Here is a 20,291-nt window from a genome sequence, read left to right as displayed (position 1 = left end):
AAATTTTGGAATTTTTTTTGTCTGTTAGTGGCTTTTTGTTTGCTTGTTTTAACTACTTAGACTAATTAATGCTTAGCAGAAGATTGAACTTGGCTTAGATTTGGGACTATCTAAGTGCCTGAAACAGCCAGTATCATATTTCAAGTGTTGTATTTTTTAAAGCAGAACTACAGAGGAAAGACAAAATATCTAGAACAAAACTACTCAAATGCTGAGGGAAATTTGAATCAGACTCAGTCCTACAGTGAAAACCCTGTGTTAAGGTGATGCAAGTAGCTGGACAGACAGCCTGGGGAAGCCAATGTATTGGTAGTCAGCTCATTGAGGCTTTGGTCCCAAAGACAGTAGTTTCCATAAGGCACCAAGGCAAGTTCTGCCCCTGAAAAGAGAGATTAAGAAAGCGAATGTTCTGACCGAGCACTCAGCCTTGCAGCCTGCTCTCTGGGTGATGGGTGCTGGCTCTTGCCACCATTTCCACAAATATCTTTTTTTGTACAGTTCACCTGAACACGGGTCTTTCAAACTCTGGACACAAGGAACTTGTTTCTCCCTTGGGCCTCTGGCTGCTGTATCTGGATGAGAGATGTGCTTGAGCTCCTCTGAAGGGAAACAGCAACAAACACACTCAGACTCTCAGACCCAAGGGAGCCAATTTCTCCATGACTATAAAGTTGTCCAGCAGAACTTGTCTGTTTTGAACTACATCATCAGGGAACATTATCAATAATAAAGTCTCTCTTTCACAATGCCATGGGATTTCCATACTCCAGCCAAATGCATTTTCTTTGAGTAAGTGACATTCTGATGTGCTCTGGGACGACTCCATGGGCACTTGCCAAGACCCATGCTGGCTTCTTCAGACAGAGACACACACCAGTTAAAACTTGGTTTAGTTTAGCTCGTGAGTCTCAAGTAGTGACAGGCCATCTGGCACATTTCAGTAAAACTGGCATTTTCTGCTGAGAGAGGTCCAGGGCTTATATAAGACAGACATGGCAGGACAGCAGTGAAATGCACTGGCAGGGCTGTGTGCACTAAGCTTGCATGGCAGCACTCAATCCAAGCCAGGACAGCCAGCACATAACCCATCAGTCCACCCGCAGCCACGAAGGCAGTGCTGGGAGCAGAGCAGGAAGACAAGGGGGTGCTGGGGTGAGGGTCAGGAGCAGGGCAGGGCAAGGGACTGCTGCTGGGAGGAGGAGGTATCATTCAAAATGGAGCTGTGGGGACAGCCACAATTGAAGTCAGGGGGTATGGATCAGAATGAAGCTGTATCGAAACCTTTTGGGAGGAGGGCAGACTAGTGCAAAGATTTAAGACCGCATGTCTCCCTTGGATTATGATGGCAAAGGTGCTGATACACAGGATCAGACAGTACACAAAACAGGAGAAACTGCAATGAGGTTGGCAATGTGGGGCAAATTGGGAAGCATGAAGGAGGCTTTTTGTACTGGAAAGCTCTGCTGTTGCAGCACTGACTCCTTTCTGACTTGTTTTGGCAATGTTGTATAAGACCAAGTCTGAACCAGTGGGAGAAAAAAGTATAAGTGTTTGGTCCTCCTACCAAAAGTGAGGTTAGTTTTAAGATGCAATTATATGAAAAGAGGATGAGAAAGCTAGTTTGTTGCTGGTTAGTAAAATAAGATGTTCCTACAAGAGTCTGATGACTGGGAAAGATAGAATTAACAATTCATCTACAGAAAAAAAAAAAAAGCTTTAGTGAGAAATTTTTTTCTTACTAGAAGAGAAATGTGCAACTCCACTTATTGCAGCATCTGCCATTACATGCATTGGCTGACAACCCATTCTGGGCACAGATCACAGCACTACTCAAAATCTGCCCTCAGGCATTTTTTTCCATATTCCATACTCTAAACTGAACATTGGACAATGTCTGACACATGCACACAGGTGCCACACAGACTGGTCCCATCCTACTTTCATCCTCTATGGCTTGCCTGTGAAAGTGAAGACCTAACCAAGAAGATAATGGTGTGATGTGTCCTCATTTGACTGACCCACTTTGAGCCAAAATACTGGGAAGGGGATACGCGAATCTACTTCCAGAGCAGATTGAAATGTGTCTTTGGCACAGCATCCCCGCACACACTCATCATACATTCAAAAAAAAAAAAAAGGTTTTTCATCCTTTTTCCCAGATTTCTGTTGTCAAGAGAGGACCATTATTGATAACTCCCTGAGGCTTCTTCTCCTTGTGTTACCCAATACCTCATTCACACCTAAGGCATCAGGACAGATGAAAGCAAAACAGAGACGAGCAGTTCTTTCCCTGGTATTCAAACTTTAAATCAAACACCCACTTTGCTGTACTATAAACAGAGCTGCCTGTTTGGAGCACCAAGGCACTCCTGTAATATTTCTTTTCCTTTAAGATTTTATATTTCTCCTGTGAGAAGCAATTACAATAGAAGTGTCAAGCAAAAATAAATCCCTGTTAATCACAGTCACTGTGAGCCTGCCAAGAAAATCACATTTCCGTGCTGCTGTTCCATTTTTCAGGTAGAAATAAAAAGTGTGTGAGAATGCCATGGTCTAGAATTGAGCCCTTCCCAAGAGAAGGTACAAAGTTTTCGAAAATACAAATTCTTCTGCTGTGTTCATGACATTGTGTGAAATTAGACAAGCACTAAAACTGAGTATCCAGTGACCGTAAGAGTAATTCAGGTTGGAAGAATTCTCTGAAGGTTGTCTACTCCAACTTTCATGCAAAGCAAGGCTAAATGCACAGTTAGGTCAGATTGCTCAGTTCAGCTGGGCCCAGGGGTTTCTGAACAGCTGCAAATCACTGGTTCCACAGTTCCTCCAGGACACTAGGCTCATGCTCACCTGCTCTGAGCATAAACAACTTTCTTCCTATATGTAAATCTGGTTGGATTTCTTTCCCTGCAACTTGTGTAGATTGTCTTTGGTACTTTCAACATGCACTCCTGAGAAAGAATCTGACCTTGTCTTTGTAGCTTCTCATTCCCTTCAGCTTTTCCTTCCCCAGACTGGACAAACCACGTGTTCTCAGCTTCCATTCAAATGTAGGTGCTCCTGCCTCTTCACCTATCTATCACAATCAATCACTGATAACAAACATACATTTGTTTTTGTTTTGGTCTGCAAATAGACAGGCCCATGCATCTGAAAGGAAAAATAACAAATGGAGAAAAGTTTGGGGTCTCCACTGGGCTGTTATTTTCCCACGGTTTTCAAACTCAGAGGCTTCATGAACTGTCCATACATCACAAGGGAGCTGCCTTCAAATCACCTGAAGGAAATGGTACCAAGCTTGTTCCCCTCCAAAAATGAGCATTTCTATGGGCTTTGGAGTGAGATTTTGTTCTTATTTTATCTTCATCTTTTCACAATTTCCTGTGTTGTGAAAACCAGCCATTTCAAGATGATGCAATTGCAGCTCCTGTTCCAGAACTGAGTGCAAAGGAGCAGTTTCCATCATGCCAGAGAGCTGCCGACTGTGGTTTAAAAATGCTGTGAGGTCTCCTATTTCCTTTTGAGTAAAATGCTGTGGCTTGGTGACTATATCAATTACCTTTTTAATGCTATGAATTTTAACCAACATATCAGAAACCTCTTTTAGCTGAGTTGATCTTAAGACATCCAGTCTCTGTATTGCAGACTTGAGCTTATGAAATGAGTTTTCAAATAAGATAGTTATTTTTCCCTAGGAACCTTCAGGAACACTTCTAGTGAATCAGTGAAACAGGTACCAGAAACCCAAGTACAAATCCTCTTTACAATTTACATCACCCTGAATAAACTGGAAGATACTTTGCCCGGAAATAGATGGAGCAATGGTTTGGTACTCTGATTCCCCATCTCTGCACCATCCACACTTCTGTACACAGAGCTTTAACAAAGCAGCACAGATGCATAAAAGGTATTTCATATTCCTCTGCCTGTGATCAAAGTCCAGAAAGAGTATTTGGGTATGAGCGAGGAAACAATTTCAACTTTCTTTCCTGACCTCTCATTTAAGATTGCCCTACCCCTATTGTAGGGAATGACTCGGACTGGTGATATTCTGATAGCCACAAAAATTATGTAACGTTTTTGTAATAACTCACCCCAAAGAAATATAAATGCTTGTTTACTAAAACAGAACTAAGGAATCTTTGTTTAATACTTCAGCCTGTAATAGAACAACATATAGAAAAATTAAGCAGAGGGGGAAATTTTTTCTTCACATCCCTTCTTTTTTGTGGCTTTAGTATGTTTGTTTAGAGCCAGCAAGTACCAGCCCACATTCTCTTCTTCTCTGCCAACAGCAGTTCTTACCGGTGACCACACTGGGGATTTTGGACAGAAAGCTCTTGACAGTGCGGATGGGAACTCCACCTGTTTTGTCATCTTGCATTCTCGTAACGATATCTTCAATCTGTCAAAAGAAAGCAAAGACTTTGTGGTTTATTGCAAAATGGTGACTTTAACACATATGCCATGAGTGCTTTGAAGCCCTGCTGGTAAAATGGGTCTAAAATATTGTGTATTACTGCACAAACATGGAGGTAGAGACACTACTACCTGCTCAAATTTAAACCCTGAGATCAGAAACCATGAGACAACATAGACTAGCTTTGAAGACAGTGGTTGGATACTGACAATCCAACTGCAACTGTGTTTTTGCTGAGCAGGGGGGATAGAAAGGTAGTGTTTGCTCCACAGATGAACTGGATTGCACTTCAACCAGTTTAAGGAGGTTCACATCCAATCCACTTTCCCCTCTGCTCCCATATTCATTTGAATTCTCAATACTGTAACCTTGGGAGAACTTTTATTTTCCAAAGGGTCCCAGACAGTCACCAACCTCTTTATGGCTTGAGAAGAGTCTAAGATGGAACAGCTGCAGGAGGACTTTGCCTGCCTTGTTTTGTTGGCTAGAATGCTACATGTCCCATGGTCAGCACACAAAGTAAATAGCCCAAAGTAAAATAATTATACAGGAAAACTCCTTGGGTTTTCCAAGCCAAGCTACCTTTTAGTTCACAGGCACACAAATAATCTACCACATACAGAAAGATACACAATCAACTTCAAAAGCCATGGCAATCAGAGGATCCAATTACCAGGGGAAGGAGCTTAATCCTCCTCCCGCTTATTCTGAAATGAAACGGGATTTTTGTTCCTTTTAAGGCTACTTGCCATGCATTTACTTTAAGGCAACGCCAGGGAGAACAAAAAGCTGAACATCAGTACAATGAAGAAATTCAGTATCTCCAAAAACTCCCTTCAAGTTAATAAGGTCTCAGAAGCCCAACAAAAATAAACCCAAAGCTGTTGTCTCTGTTAGCTCAAGCAGTCAACAGCACAGCCCCACCCGCTGTTGTTGACAGGTGGCCAAGGGCAGCCAGACAGGGAGCACAGCCCTGATTGTACCTAAAGATTTCCTCACAGATGCCAAAAAATGGAACCCCATCAGAGGTTACATGATGTGAGCACAGCCCCTCTCTCTCCTAAAAGCAGCCTAAGAGCTCAACATGCTCTCTCCATCTCTGAGAAGCCACTTCATTTACATATGCAAGTAAGTTTTTTTCACAGATTTAACACCTACATTTCAAAACAAGTTTAATTTCAAGTCTTCCCGAGGTGGTAAGACAATCTCCCTGCCAACTTCAGGCACTGAATTTGATCGCTGTGTTTTTAACCTCAGGTTACCACTTAACTAAACTGTTCACACCTTGTTTATATATTACTTTTAATTTAACACATCCTGAACAAATTCTCAGTGGAATGAAATCACAAAGATGAAAATATCCTGACATTTTCAATATATTACATGAGCTTTGGGCACTTAGACAGTTAATTTGTGATCGAATAATGAGACTTTCCCCAAAAACAAACCACTATGAAAATTAATACAACTTTTCCTTTTGCAAAGTTGTTTGCTCATCAAAGAATTAGGGTTTTGTTGTGGATTTCCTCAGGGAAGGAGGACGATTTATATCTAGATCTTGAACTACCCTAGCTGAGGCCTGACCTGAAGCCTTGCTGAGGCCTTGAAGCCAGTGACGCAGATAAAATTATTTGGTAAAGTTGTGGCGCAGTTAGAATTAGATATTAAGGTGTCAGGGAAAAATGATGGGGTTTTGAAGGTCACTGAATAGAGTTGTTAATAGGCACATGTTAGCCACCTTAAAAGTAAACTAAATAACAGTGTTTGCATTCTTTCCTCTGCTGTGTGCCAATGAAAAAGCTATTGAATTTGTAAACCATGTAGAAATGTATATAAGCCGCCATTCTGCACGAAGTAAGGGAAGAACGTAATTGTAACCATAGTGGTCGGACCCGCGTTGCTTCTCTCCAACCCTCTCTTATATTAAAGGTATCCCTGGCTACAGGGTTTTTTCCAGTCTGAGGATATTTGGAGAAGTAACTGCTCATCTCTGATACCTGGAGAGGTAACTGCTTTGCTAGAGAGTGGACAACAAGCATTTCATTTTGTTGAGAGGAACCGGACAGTATCACTTGTTATCAACCCAGACCTACAAGGCTACAGCACTCCAACATCAGACCTATTGGGTGACAGGGCAGGTCAGTCCACTGCGAACTGTGGAACAAGAATCACAAAATCTCAGAAGGGGTCAGGGCAAAAGGGACCACTGTGGGTCATCTGGCCCAACCTCCCTGCTCTAGCAGTCACCCTAGAGCACAGGGCACAGGATTGCAGCCAGGTTCTTGAATATCTCCATTGGGGCAGACTCCACAACCTCTCTGAGCAACCTGTTCCAGTGCTCAGTCACCCACACAGTAAAAAAACTTTTTCTCATGTTCAGACAGAACTTCCTGTGCATCAGTTTCTGTGTATTGCCTCTTATCCTATTGCTTGGCACCACTGAAAAGAAGAGCCTGACTCCATTCGGAGTCTTGGACTTCATCCAAGAAGGTCAGCCAGACTAAGAACTGTTTCTGCAAGACAATGAAAAACCCTCTGTGTTACCAACTATTTATGTGTCTTTTTCTGTATGTACTTTAGCTGACATCAGAGAAAGATTTTTCCATGCATATTAGGAAGAAACTACTCTGAAACATGCTACAACTATCCCATGTCTCTAGGAACACTTCAGGGCTTCATGAATCATAAGAATAATAAGTTTTCTCTTTTTCTATTTGAATGAAAAGTTCAGAATGAAAAATGAGCTAAAATAATTACTTCAATGAAGGAAAATAAACTTTTTACTCTTTTGCTCGCTCTAAGCTAAAGGAACAGCAGCATGATTCATGTCATTAACACTACAAGAAAAGTTAAATTTCAAGCAAAATAAAACTTTAATTATCTTAAAAGAAAGATATATTGTTTTTACCTAAACTATTCCCTGTTTCAATCAATCAAGCAGGCACTAGTGTCTTAAATGGGGCCATTAATTTCAGTTTCAGTTACCATTACAAATACCTACTGCATTTTTAAATAAAAAGGAAACAAAGCTACCCTAGGGATAAGTTCTTCTTACTCTTCCAGCCTGACTACACTACTGGCACTTACTGCTCTCCTTATTTCAAATCATTGGATGTTTCTTTTCTCCTTCCCTTCCTACTCAAATGCCACACCTCCATTCTCTCCTGTCCTCTCAACTGATCCAGACATGAATACACATGTCATCCTCCTACAGCATGCCTACAGAATTTTCAGTATGCTGCCCAACAGCCCACAGGATTACAAGCCCCCAGTTGTACATACTCTTTCCATTCCCAACACGCTTTTCTTGTGCTCTCCAGTAAATTTCTGCCCTGCTCAAAGAGGACAGCATGGCATACTCAAACAAACATTCTTCCTTGAAATTATAATCAAGTTTTAATTAAAATTTTAAAAACCTGTATCTAGCAATGTTTCCAGGTTTTGTTCAGTTCACTACAAAGAGAAGATGTAACCCTTTACACCAGCCTGTGTTTTGCACCCACCCAATGCTTTCAGATATTACCACCCTGGATCGGAATTCCTGCTGAGCTATGGAAATATTTCACAAAACAAGTGCTACAGTGACAAAGCAGGAAAAAAGTGATCATTAGAGCTTCAAGCATGGAGAAAAGCAAAGAAGGAACATGAAGTGTGAAGGTCACTTTCATCAAAGCTTTTAATCTTAACTTTTAAGAGAGTCACTTAGACACTGAAGTATTAATGACTTTCCCTTCAGCTTCTGCATGTCATTAAATACCCCTTAGGCTTCCCTCTCTGCACACAGGGAATGAGAGTCCTTGGACAGCTCATTTTGTCAGGCTGGGAGGCAGAAAAAAGAGCAACAAAGCATTCCTTATTTATCTTTCCTAAATGAGCAAGCTTTGGCAAACTTATTTCTGCCCAACAAAAGCCATTGTAAGAATGAGCAATGCCTTTTGGGTTTTTTCCTATGATGGGGGTCACTGCTATTTCAGTGTAGTCTGATTTTGTAAAGGGAATTGTTATTCTTCCATCCAAGTGGATTTCGGGTCAGTATCTCCACAAGAAAGCCAGAGGAATTCATGCTGTCACTGTTAGCTGCACGCCGTAATGTATGCCTAACAAACTGGATCTGCTTTTCCTCCTGACTGGTTGCTGACAAGTCGGCTCCCTACATTTATCCAGAATGTTTTTATTCCTCATTATCCCACTCTCAATGCTCTGAAAAGGGCTTCTGGTTTCAGGAATACATTAGTGGAGACATAAACTACTGCAGGTAGTTTGTGAGAGGTTACCAGCATATTCTGCTACACAGAGCGTGATGGAAATTTAATGCCTATATTGCTAGTATTTGTTAGACCTTCTTTTCCACTATCCACACTTTTGCTGGCCTAGGGAGGCTGAAGGCACGAAGTAGAAGACCTTGAATTTCTGTCAAAGCCAAGATGTCTATCACTGGAAGATAAGAAGTCCTTTTTCTGAGGCAGAACAGAACAAAAGATTACATTTGTTGATGCATTAGAATAACTAAGTCATAATACAACAACAAATGTAACAACCACAGCCTGGCAACTTTGGGTCAGTGTTACCCAACATCTCATTACCATTATAAGAGGGAAAACAACTCCCAACTTTGCTGTAGCTTTTTCTTCTCCCAGCATCAAGGTAAAGCAGGCACCCCTTCTGCTGCAACTTAACACACACAGCCTTGCTGAGCCTTGGGCAAGGTTGACCTTGAAGGTGACACGCTGAGGGAAGGGCAAGTTACACATGGGGAAGAAAAGGTACCAGTTCCCACCTCTCACAGCCTCACACCCAGACACCACCAGGAGCTAATGGAACTTCCTGGCTCAACACACTCAGTTTTGGCTGAGTGACACATAATGATGTCAGAGGCCCTCACAGTCCCATTTTGCCGATTTATTTTGTGATTTAGTGAGGAAAACAGTGCCCTTTTCATATTCTAGGATCTGAGTTAGATGTACATATTCCCTCGGACCCTGCAGGAAAGCTCCTGCTGCCTATTTCTGAATATTTCAGTATGTACCAGGTGCCTGCCTGATTACTCACAGCAGCTACCATACCCTTGGGGACTCCTGTCACCAGCTAACCTGTGGCTGGAGAGTCTCCAAGCATCACTCATTAGTGCCAACATTAAAGGTATGGGGTTAGAGAGAGCACTGTGCAGTTGCAAAGGTCCTCTCTGACCATGCCAGTGACAGCTCTCATGCATATTGTGGGAGCTGGATGGTACTTTGTAGAAAAGGATCAGTCTGTTATCAGTTAGCATGATGGCAATAACTATAAGCACATTTGATCTTTTCACTGAAATGCAAGTTTAAAAGAGCCTGTTTCTCACAGTGCCAACTCTTACTCCCATAAGTTCATCTGACGCTACTGGTGTGCCTGTGCATTCTGCACCTGATGACTCCTGCCACACAGGCCACGCATGCAGAGACAAGGAAAGTTAATTTGACAAGATGCCTGAAGCCAACCTGTTTCACTGGTCCAGACAATTTCACTCTACTCAAAAAACAAGAAGAAAAAGATGGAAAATAAGGGCTATACAGCTCCCTTTGGCACCCTCAAGAGAGAAAGAACAACCCTGCCTCTGAGACAATGCTGGAAAGTGGCAGAGCAGCACTGCCGGAGAATTGTGGTGTGGCCTTCAGCAATCAGCATCATCTGCTTCTGTCCAAGTTTCCTCTCCTGTGTAACAGAGACAATACTGAACTACATAGGGGTGCTGAGACTTAATTCAAAGAACTCCAAGGACTTGGGATGCCTCAGATAGCAAATGCCACACAACTACAAAAGATATGCTCCCCATCTCTGACAACCTTTCGCAGTCCTGGGAAAACCAAATCGCAGCAGAGCATGGATAGCAACTGCTTCCCACCTGACCAATGTCCAGCGACAGCTGAAGCCAAGCCACTGGTGGAACTTGTGCTGGTGGAACTCCTGATGGAGTTCCCTTTGCTTCTTTTTAAATTTTAGAGCTTATTTCAAATAAAGGCAGAATATACCACATATCTCCCTCAATATTGAGTGTGTTTCAGGGAGTGTTAACTGTGATCTTCAGATGTTTATTGGGATGTTGAAACAGAGCTAATAATATCACCTTGAAACCAGTAACGTGTTTTAGCATTAATATATCTCTACTGTGAATAGGAGGGTACCAGTGAAGAACAACCACCAAGGCATTTGTCGTGATTAATTGCACACGGCTGCTAATCCAGCTAGAGCTTCACAAAAGTGAGCATCTACTCACAAGTCATCACATGGAGGGACCGGTTTTATCACATCAATTGGATTACACAAACAATCCCTAGGGAAAAACTGTGACACTTACTCGGCTGCTGAAGTGCAACACCAGAGTGTGGAAAGTACCAGGAAGCAGGTTTTTGATCAGACCATGCCTCCCCTAACACAGCCTACAGTGTCAGCTCTGCACAGCATCCCCAGCTCAGGCCTCGGCTGCGTTACAAGAAAACACAGTCACGGAAAATGAGAGCTGGAGCTATTCCCCTCAGGCACTATATGCACAGTTGGAAAACAGGGTTTAATATTCAGCAGAAAAACAAAGCATAGCAAATTAATTCAGCAAACAGAGATTCTCCAAACGAGCTGAACTAATGCAATTTTCTCCCTCCCCAAAAATCAAGCTTTTTAGCCCATCAGTGTCAACAGTGAGAAGCAAAAGACATCAATGTGTCAGTGTTATGCAAACTCAAATTTTCATTAAAAACATTTTGACAGACAACTCCCGATGAGCTCAATTTCTACATGAGCTATAATTGCTTAAAAGAGGAAGCTATTTTGGCATGTTAGAAAACTGCGTAAAAATAAAAAATAAACTCTTGCTTATTGATTGTGCTACTGTAATTACAGTAGCAAATGCTTGGGACTCTGTTCCACTACGCATCATAACACTTCACAAGAAGTGTCTTGTGAACAGTGGTGCGTTTTTTCCCTATGCTTTCTACATTTATGGTAAAGATGCCACATACATGCACACAGTCAGCTTGAGAGATCTTACACCGTTGAAAGAACAACTGCTCTAATTAGAAACCTTCTAAGGCTAGCTCCAAAATAGACCAAATATTTACTTTGTTCCATAAGCAGAAGTGTTAAGCTTTTTAAAATCGTAGGAAAGTATCATAAATATCCAATGAAAAGACAATATGAATTTTAAATAAAACCCCAATGGAAACCAAGTGGCCACAGAATTGTGACAGAGGTGTGAAGAAAGTCACACTTAAAAAAAACCCAAAAAAACACGCCTCTGCCACACAGTATTTATTGAATAGATGTGACTTTTGTGTAACTTATGAACTATGTAAATCTATGCACAGAAAAATACATAAATGCAAAGATTATTTCAGCCAGGAAACCTGTAGGATAGAATGATCTACACACTGTTTCTCAGTGTGTGATCTGAATTGAAGGAATCACCACTCTGGGGGAAAAAAGGAAGAAGTAAGTCCCTGTGCCCTTTTAACAGTGCTGCTAAGGGAAGGCACTGGTGCTGGCACTGTTTAGGCTGTTTGTGTCTGCCAGCTTGTGACAGAATGGAGCCTCTCAGACCATTTTTCACAGGTCACCAGTCACCTAGTACTAACTGCATCTGACCATGCCATTCTCAGCAAGACTTGAATGGATAATCCTGAAGAGCTCTGCAACAACTACCCGCAGAAAGAAGACTGAATCAAAACAAAGCAGCAGCAGGGGTTGAAATACGAAGAAGTAAAGTTATAACAAGAAATCTAGAGCTGCACTTTGGGCAATATATGCACCATAGTGCCCCTATACTAATAACAAGAAGTGTTTGGGGGAGAGTAGGAGTAAGTGCTTTCTTTTGATGTGGTTTACTGAAGTCACTGACTGCAGGGACTGACAGCATCCTGCTGCCTCGCTCCAGCCAGGGTCCAACGCACAAGCTGCCATGGAAACAGCAGAGATTTTTCTCTCCTGTTGCATCACTACACTGAATGTAAAACCATGCAGGTCTCCAGATTGCTCATACAGTGACGAATGGGGAGCGGAGCAGACGTGCTCCCACAGCCCACATGGGGACTACTGCAGCAGGGCTGGGCGCTGTACATGACCCAGCAGAGCCCCTTGAAGCCCTGCTCCCACACACACCCACATATTTAAGCCCCTTGTCCAGCCCACCCCAGGCAGGGCACTGGGTGAAGCCCATTAACCAAACCTCAGGAATGCTCAAAGCAAATCTGCGACTCTGCTGCCATCCAAAATAGCCCTGCACAAACCACTTGAATTGACCAATTCCAGAAGTAAGTTTAGTTTCAACGGCTTTGATTTTGACAGCTCTTCTTTTGGGGGTTAGTTCCCACACCCTAAATTTCACTTTGAGTTCTGGCCATCAATTAATCATTTTCATGTAGGACAAAACTATGTTGAACTTTGTGGGTTTTTTTATTCTAAAACTATTGAGAAAGCTTCTGAAATCTTTACTCTTTCAGCAACATTGGGTTGAGACTCCAGTTTGTAACATTATTCAAGTTATTCAAGCCAATTTAGAAGCAGCACATAAGAATCTTAGTATTACACTGTGGTCTGTGCCTGACCTGGCATGAGAAAACAGCACCTCTCTCCCCATGTGATGCTGAACCAAAGATTTATAAACACAGTCCTTGAAGAGGAATCTCACTTTCCTCTGGAGCATGAAATATAAGGCATTTCCAGACAGAAAAATGCCAGGCAATGATGGGTCACCAATCTGTTACCATGCAGGAACTTGCAGCTGCCCAAATCTTGAAAAAGCGAAGAGCTCATTAGGACTGCACCCAAATCACTTCAAACCAAATCCAAAGCCCCAAATTAACTCACATTCACACTTTCAAAAGCAGGGAATTTGACAATATAATCAAGGCCCATCATCCTACTCAAGAGCTGGAATCACAGAGTTGTCCACCTCCCACCCCGAATGCTTCAATGCAAGGCAGGAGAGGAAAGGACTATCCAGTCACCTTCTTCCCAGCACCACTGGCATGTGACAGTGAGCCATTCAATGCAACAGGGTGGAAAAGGTCACCCCTAGGTCTAGCAAAAATTACTTAAAACAATGCTGAGCAGAGGTAAGAAGACAAGTTGTTCCTCATGAGTGTTTTCCCCCTTTGCTGCAAAATGCAGCAACTGCTACCTAACTGCTCTGAAGTATTTCATTAAATATATTATTTATTGAAATTAAATACAGATGCATAAATATTAAGCAGATAAGAAGTTGGGATGCAGTTGGTAGATGCTCAATCAGGGTTTTGGCATTGCTACTGCTATCTTTATATATCTGAATAATGATGAGCATTGAATCACCTCAAACGCTCAGGGAAGGCTGTGTTGTTCTCTGGATCTCACTTTTTAAAAGCAAAATAGATTTTCTACTCCACTAACAGATCTTTAACAGGGAGCAAATGCTACAGTTGAAGGGGGAAAAATTATCTGCTGCATTCCTGACCTTATTCTGCATACAGGGGAAGAAAACAAAAACCCTCATCCAATTTAAAGCTACTATTTTCTGCCTAAAATGGTAAGGTCTGAATTTGCACTTTGAGTTACACCCCACAGCTGAAGGAAGATTTGTGTCCATATACTTGCAAAAGGGCAGAAAGGTATTTGTAGTGAAAAGAAGGACATATGAATCATAAGACAAGACTTTTACACTGTGGACTTCTCGATTCAACCTGAGCTTCATCAAACCACTATCGACTGCAGGCAAAATAAGATGAAACTAAGTAGGACAAACTTGAGAATATTATTAGTTAATAGAAAATGCAGTGTACTACCATTTTGTATTCTTTTTGCAAAGCTTCATAAGGATGTTCCTAACTTCTCCCACAGTGGTGAAGATACTTGCAGCCATGCAGGAAATAGTAACTAAGTTATTTCCTACATGAGACACAAAAGTTGGAGTTTGTTGTTCCCTGCAGGGAAGCTGTAGCACTGGCACCAAATCTCCACCCTCACCTTTCCTAATGAATTGATGAGGGAAACTATCCAGCATACCTCTTCTTTCTATTTTGATGGGCTTCTGCGGCTTAGCTAAAATAAAATTATGCAGAAATATACATACTTGCTCACAAAAACAAATGTTTTTCTTCAAAACAACAACGAAGTGGGCCTTCAGGAATTCTTTTTCTACCTTTTCTTGAAGTATTCCTCTGTGTATGCAATATTGTGACACATAATACAGTGTGACAGGTAATTTCATGCATCATTTAATTCTTTGCATTGCGAAGTGCCCTACCACTAAAAAGATAAGCTACATCCCTCTTGCCCCCAAACGCTGCTGAAGATGCAAAGCAGAGTAGTTTCTAAATTACAGGAAAGACAAGAAACCCTATTCACCAACATCAAAAGGTTGTATTTGGTTTCTCTTCCTCTCCTTGTGATAGTGTCACCTTGCAATTTCTAATACTGTTTTTACACATAAAAATATTTTTAAAATACTTGGAAAAAAGGGAAAAGACACAGAAAAACCCACCAAAGTTTCCACTCAGGATGAAAAGATACCACTACAAAAGAAAATGTGATTTTTTTTCCATTTCAGAATAGAAGGAAAGTAGAAGTTTTGAAAAGATTTGTCAGAGTGAAAGAAAGCAGATTTAATTGGTTTTGATACCTTGAAACCCATGTATTTTCTTCACACTGCTTTTTAACACCTTTTAAATACATCTATATATATATATAAAAATTGGTTTATGACCACAAATACATACAAGATTACCAGTGTTGGAAACACTTTTGTTTAGCCCACAAAAATACAATTTTGAAGAGTTCAGCACTGTCAGACTTTCTGTAGTAGCTCTGGGAAGGAGTTTCAGACAAAAAGCAGTCCCACTGCTGTCTATCCACACCATGGCTAAAAACACTCTGCAAAGTATGGATGCAATTTTCTTAGCAAGGTGATAAGATTTGGGCAGTTAGCAATTATTAAAGAAAAGTTTTTCCAGTACTCTACTTCACTTTCTTGATATGTTAGTGAGCAGTATTAAAATTAAAAATATTAGATAAAACTTATAATCTGAGCATTAATTGAAACAGATTGGATATTGTCTGACAAAGGTTATCTTCATTTGGCACTTCATTTATTCAAATATGCTAAATTATGCTGATAGGAAAGTTTGCATAACATAGGACTCACAGAGGTTCTTTAACTGAGCCACTCAAGTGCTTTTGTCCTTGACTTTGATAGCAGCTATTGCTAGAATGAAAAACCCAAACCTCACAGATTGCTCAGTAGAATGTATGCATTAAAAATGCACATGATTCTCATAACATGATCATCAGTACAGGTCTTGTTAACATTTTCATGCACTGAAACTACCATTTATTATCCCAAGATTGACTGGTGCTTTCCCTTTGGCAAAGAAAATGTTGCAAATCAAACAGTAGTTATGAGTTCTGCCACAACTCAATTACAGTCCTCACCATGGATGAAGTTATTTACTTCAGCACCAATTTTATGATTTATTCAGTAGTTCCATTTCTACTAGTTCTGAACTTTTTAGTAATGATATTGCTAAAGACAAAAAGATTTATAACACCTTAGAAAAATATAATTTTCTTTCTTCATATAGAAAAAATATATAAGTTCTACCCCCTCACTCCCAAAGTTTTCCTTCCAAATTCCTGCTAATAATAAATCAAAGACCACGTTGGGGTAAACATGCGACAGTTGATAAAAATGATGCTACATCAGCTTTGTTTTCAAATCTCAGCCTCAAACTGCTGTTCAATTCAGCTCTGGCATTTAATGCAGCTAATGCATTAATGGGGCTCTGCTGTTTTAACCCCCTATTTTACAGTACTTGTCAAAAATTTTCCGAAGGGAATCATAGGTGTCCCAGCTCTGCAGAACACTCATGCACTTTTCTTGAGCAGAAATGGCTAAAAATGAACCCTGCCAGAGACACTGATTTTAAAGACTTACCTCTTGACACCTAACCAGTATTTTTCCTGATTCAGGGGGAGGATGGGGAAGAACTAACTACCTGTGGACTGGAAGTCATAAACTCTACAAAGAAAGGTATTGCTTACTTTTGGTACTTTATTGTTATCTTCTCTCCAGGGGACTGCGTAAGAGACAACTGAAGACACAGCTCACAACACAGAATTGCCCAGCAAGAACACAAGGCACCCTCGCCTGCCTCTCCTGCCAGCAGACAACACAAAAGGCCATCTCTGGCCCTGTAATGCCAACTTGCTGTTTTATTCACTGAGAAAGGGCAGGACAGAATAAAAAGAGCAGACACTGCATCCTGTGGCTACAGCTTGGTGACTGTTCCAACATGTGAACACATCAAATGAGGGAGAGTGAGCTGCCTTCAGAACAGGAAACAGCTACTCTTACCCTTTTTATATCACTGTCATATGATATCTGTATCTACACATGGGTGGATTGTCTTCCTTTCAACTGCAGAAAGCATTCACTCCAAACTATAAATAGTAAATAATTGTTTTGCATGATACACATAATTTTTTTCACAGATTTTGTGCTCAATTAGCTCTGTTTTCATGGTGTGGAGGGAAAACACCTAGCACAGGTAATTACACCATAAACATACTAAACTTTATTATGCAGGAACAACTGGCTCTACAACATGGTTTTGACTTCAACTCCACCTTACTTTCCCAACCAATGTGTCCTGTACTAGCATACTTTGCTTGTAAAATACTGTTTGATTAAAGACAAAAAAATGCTAAACACCTATACATCTCAGCTGTGCATGAGTGGTGAGCCAGAATATCTCTGTCACTACATTTTTAATGTTAATGCTTGATGCCAAAAGATGGAATTGTTAAATACATAACTATGGTACAAGAGTAACTTTTTTTTTAATTGTAGAATGGGAGCTGAGAGACAGATGTGGTATTTGGTTGTAGTTCACATGAATTTAATTACTGAAACAGAATAACATACTAGAAACAACACATAAATAACATGAGTTTTAAGCACCTAGAATTGCAATATAAATCACAGATCACATTAAAATTATTTACCTTCCTCATTCCATGATAGAATGAAAGTAATTTTACACACAGATGGGAAATACATTTAATGGCTTTCTAACTACATTGGGATCATTGTTTTATTACGCTTAAATTGTTTTCCCATTCCAGATTTTGTAAAAACACTTAGAATCCTCAGAAATATGACTTTGACTTTTAAATACAAAGGAGTTACAGGTTAGCATGCCTGACTTGTACCCCTATGCTGTTAAATCTTATTAGTGCCAACTCTGACACTAGTGTTTCATGGTAAATCATCAGCAAAAGAGTATAAGGAGGTTTCACTTTGCCATGAAATCCTCTTCTACCAGTTAAGGTCACTGAAATGTTGATTTTATTCACTGTTGAGGCAGGTTCAAAGTCTCCATATCCCATAATTTCCTTTTTATTCCAAGTTTTTTCTCTGTTCAACTACAAAGCAACAAAAGTAGCTCTGACACAGAATTAAAAGATATCTAGCATGCTTTCCAGCCACTCGTGTTTCAGTGCACTAACTTTTTGTAGCAATGTAGCTACAGGTTGATCAAAAAAAGCACAGAAACAAAAGTATGATAATGATTCTTGTGGATAAGGGCAAACCTTGCACAAAGAAATTTATTTAGTGCCTCCTTGTCTCACAAAGAATAATATTTTTTTAACCATAAATTCTACTCTGTAGCCCTGGTTTTGTGCCTAAGATGTTTTGGTTTTCTGAAATTCTTTTCCCAGGGATTTTCTGTAAAGAGAAGATGGAGAGATGTTTTTGTAAAGTGTACTATGTTATTCATTCCTTTTCCTAGGAGGGACTTCTTCTTGATGCCCCTCTGGTCTGACCAATATGAGTGAAGAGGTTTGCCTTTGTGTCACCAATTAAATTGGTCTGTGTAAAATAGTATATGAGGGAGACACATCCCAAAAATAAAGGAGTCATTTCAGCCTTCTGAACCTCGGAGTCTGTGTCATTGTGGTGTAAAACAGTGTCACTGCCCCAAACTAAAACTATGTAGTTCTGCAGCAGTGGGTTGGGTTTCTGTAACTTTTTTTCCCAACTCACATAGCAAGGAAAAAACCCAACAACAAAAGAACTCAAGAAACTTACTCCAGAGTATTTTTTCCTTTATGTTCCTCCCTCCTCAGCAACCTGTTGTACCCCTTTATCCATCCTGACTTGATCTTCCATCCAGCTTCCAGATTCTGTCCCTAAGCCTCCGCTACCTCCCTTCTTCATTTGTGCAGTTGTCCAAGGACTTGAGGACATACAGCTCTTAAGGGGTAAGTGCTGTTTGCATTGAAATATAGTGCACATTTCACTCTCATTCATTTTCCACACATGAAAACTAGATAAGCAGCTCAGGACCCTTTTATCTGAAACCTTTCCTAGGGAAGGATAGAAGCACAGTAACCATGAGTCCTTCCAAACTGAGAGCCATGTGTGGTAGCTCACATCAGTGTTGCAGTGGGTAACTGCTCCCTCCTGGATTGCAGCTCTGAGGTGGAAGATGTTGTTGTGACAGGAAATAGTAGGTGGAGAAAATATTCCTGCAGCACCAAAGGTGTACCCACTCCACCATCAGTCACAGGGAAAGAGAAGTGACTCAGGCTGCCTGTGTCTAACCTCAGGCAGCAGAAAAAAATATGGCTGGGCTCTGAGCTCAGTGCTGCTGTACACTCTGCTTACTGGATTTGTGAAGCTTATGCTGCTATTACTCTTTGTCTACTAGCAGTGGAGACTGGCACAAACAAATAAGCAAAACCTTTTTTTTTCAGTGTCTGTCCCTCTAATTAGCTCAACACCATAAATAGATGCTTCATGTTTAAACATCTTGATTATAGACTTCTGGGGGACTTCGTTCTTAACTTTCTAACAGAGAGCAGATAAAGATGTTTAAGCTACAATCTAGCTTTGAGGAACATTTTTCATTTTGACCAGCTCCTGAAGCCAAAAAGTTATTATATTTTTCAGGTAGATTGAGTAATGAGCTTTTCAGTAAGCTTCAGTAACTCTTCAGAGCAATTAGGTTACTCTCCTCTCTTGCCACTTGTTTTCTACAGACTGAGCAGTTTCTTGCTCTGACATGATGACACTTTTTTGTTAAGATGGAATGACCAAATGTGGATCCTTCTATTAATACATGAGCCCTGCAACTTGAAAAAGCCAAAACCACTTATTTGATGTAAAATGCTCCTCAAACGACAGATGCACATAATTCTCACCCATGTGAGCATGCTTGGCTAATGGGAAATATATGCATGTATGCACACATACACTGTAAAAAAAAATAATTGAACCTCAAATATGAATTAACATGAGTCAACTGAAATTTCTTTACTCAATCATAGCTGAATGCTGGGTCTATTCATGTTTTCACAACAAAAACTAAATGCAAAGAGTATACCGTCAACTACTTCTCTTCATAATTTTTAATACAGAGCATTCCTTTAGAAGTGGTGTTTTATGTTCTATGTAAATGGGACTGAGTAAGAAAGTAAAGAAATTCTCTGAAATAAGTTGTGTTGACAGATTTTTTGCTACTTACTTTACCGTAAGTACAAGTGAGTGAGCAGTACCTGGTATTTAATACTAACAACTTCATAAAAACAAAACAAAACAAAACAAAACAAAAAAAAAAAAAAAAACCACAAACAAACAAAAAAAAACCAACACTAGTGAAAAATCAAGAGGAATTAGACACTATCTTCCATCTAACATGTCTCAAAACACTAGCTGTCTGAAGTGCAAAGGCAGGAAACACAAGACTGCATAGATCTGTTATTTAACCAGGGTAGTAGGGCAACAGAATCCTTATACCTGGAGTCAACTCAGCAAGACACAGCTCTGTGTTTCTCACCCACCAGTAAGACATTCATAAGAAAATTAGTAATG

The 20,291-nt window shown here is 40.5% G+C and overlaps 1 protein-coding gene across 5 annotated transcripts in view; it reads right to left on the bottom strand.

Moving 5' to 3' along the window:
* Nucleotides 1-20,291, bottom strand: part of RGS6 (regulator of G protein signaling 6) — a 257,977-nt gene that overhangs the window by 96,876 nt on the left and 140,810 nt on the right. For all 5 annotated transcript variants that reach the window (XM_083864330.1, XM_083864331.1, XM_083864333.1 and 2 more), the window contains one exon: nucleotides 4,303-4,402. In XM_083864330.1, coding sequence (XP_083720456.1) covers nucleotides 4,303-4,402 — 100 coding nt within the window. The remainder of the gene's footprint in view (nucleotides 1-4,302; nucleotides 4,403-20,291) is intronic.

Source organism: Zosterops lateralis (assembly GCF_965231275.1).
Source record: "Zosterops lateralis genome assembly, chromosome: 6".
Lineage (NCBI taxonomy): Eukaryota > Metazoa > Chordata > Aves > Passeriformes > Zosteropidae > Zosterops > Zosterops lateralis.
The sequence above is the reverse complement of the archived record's forward strand: the minus strand, read 5'-3'. Positions and strand labels throughout refer to the sequence as shown.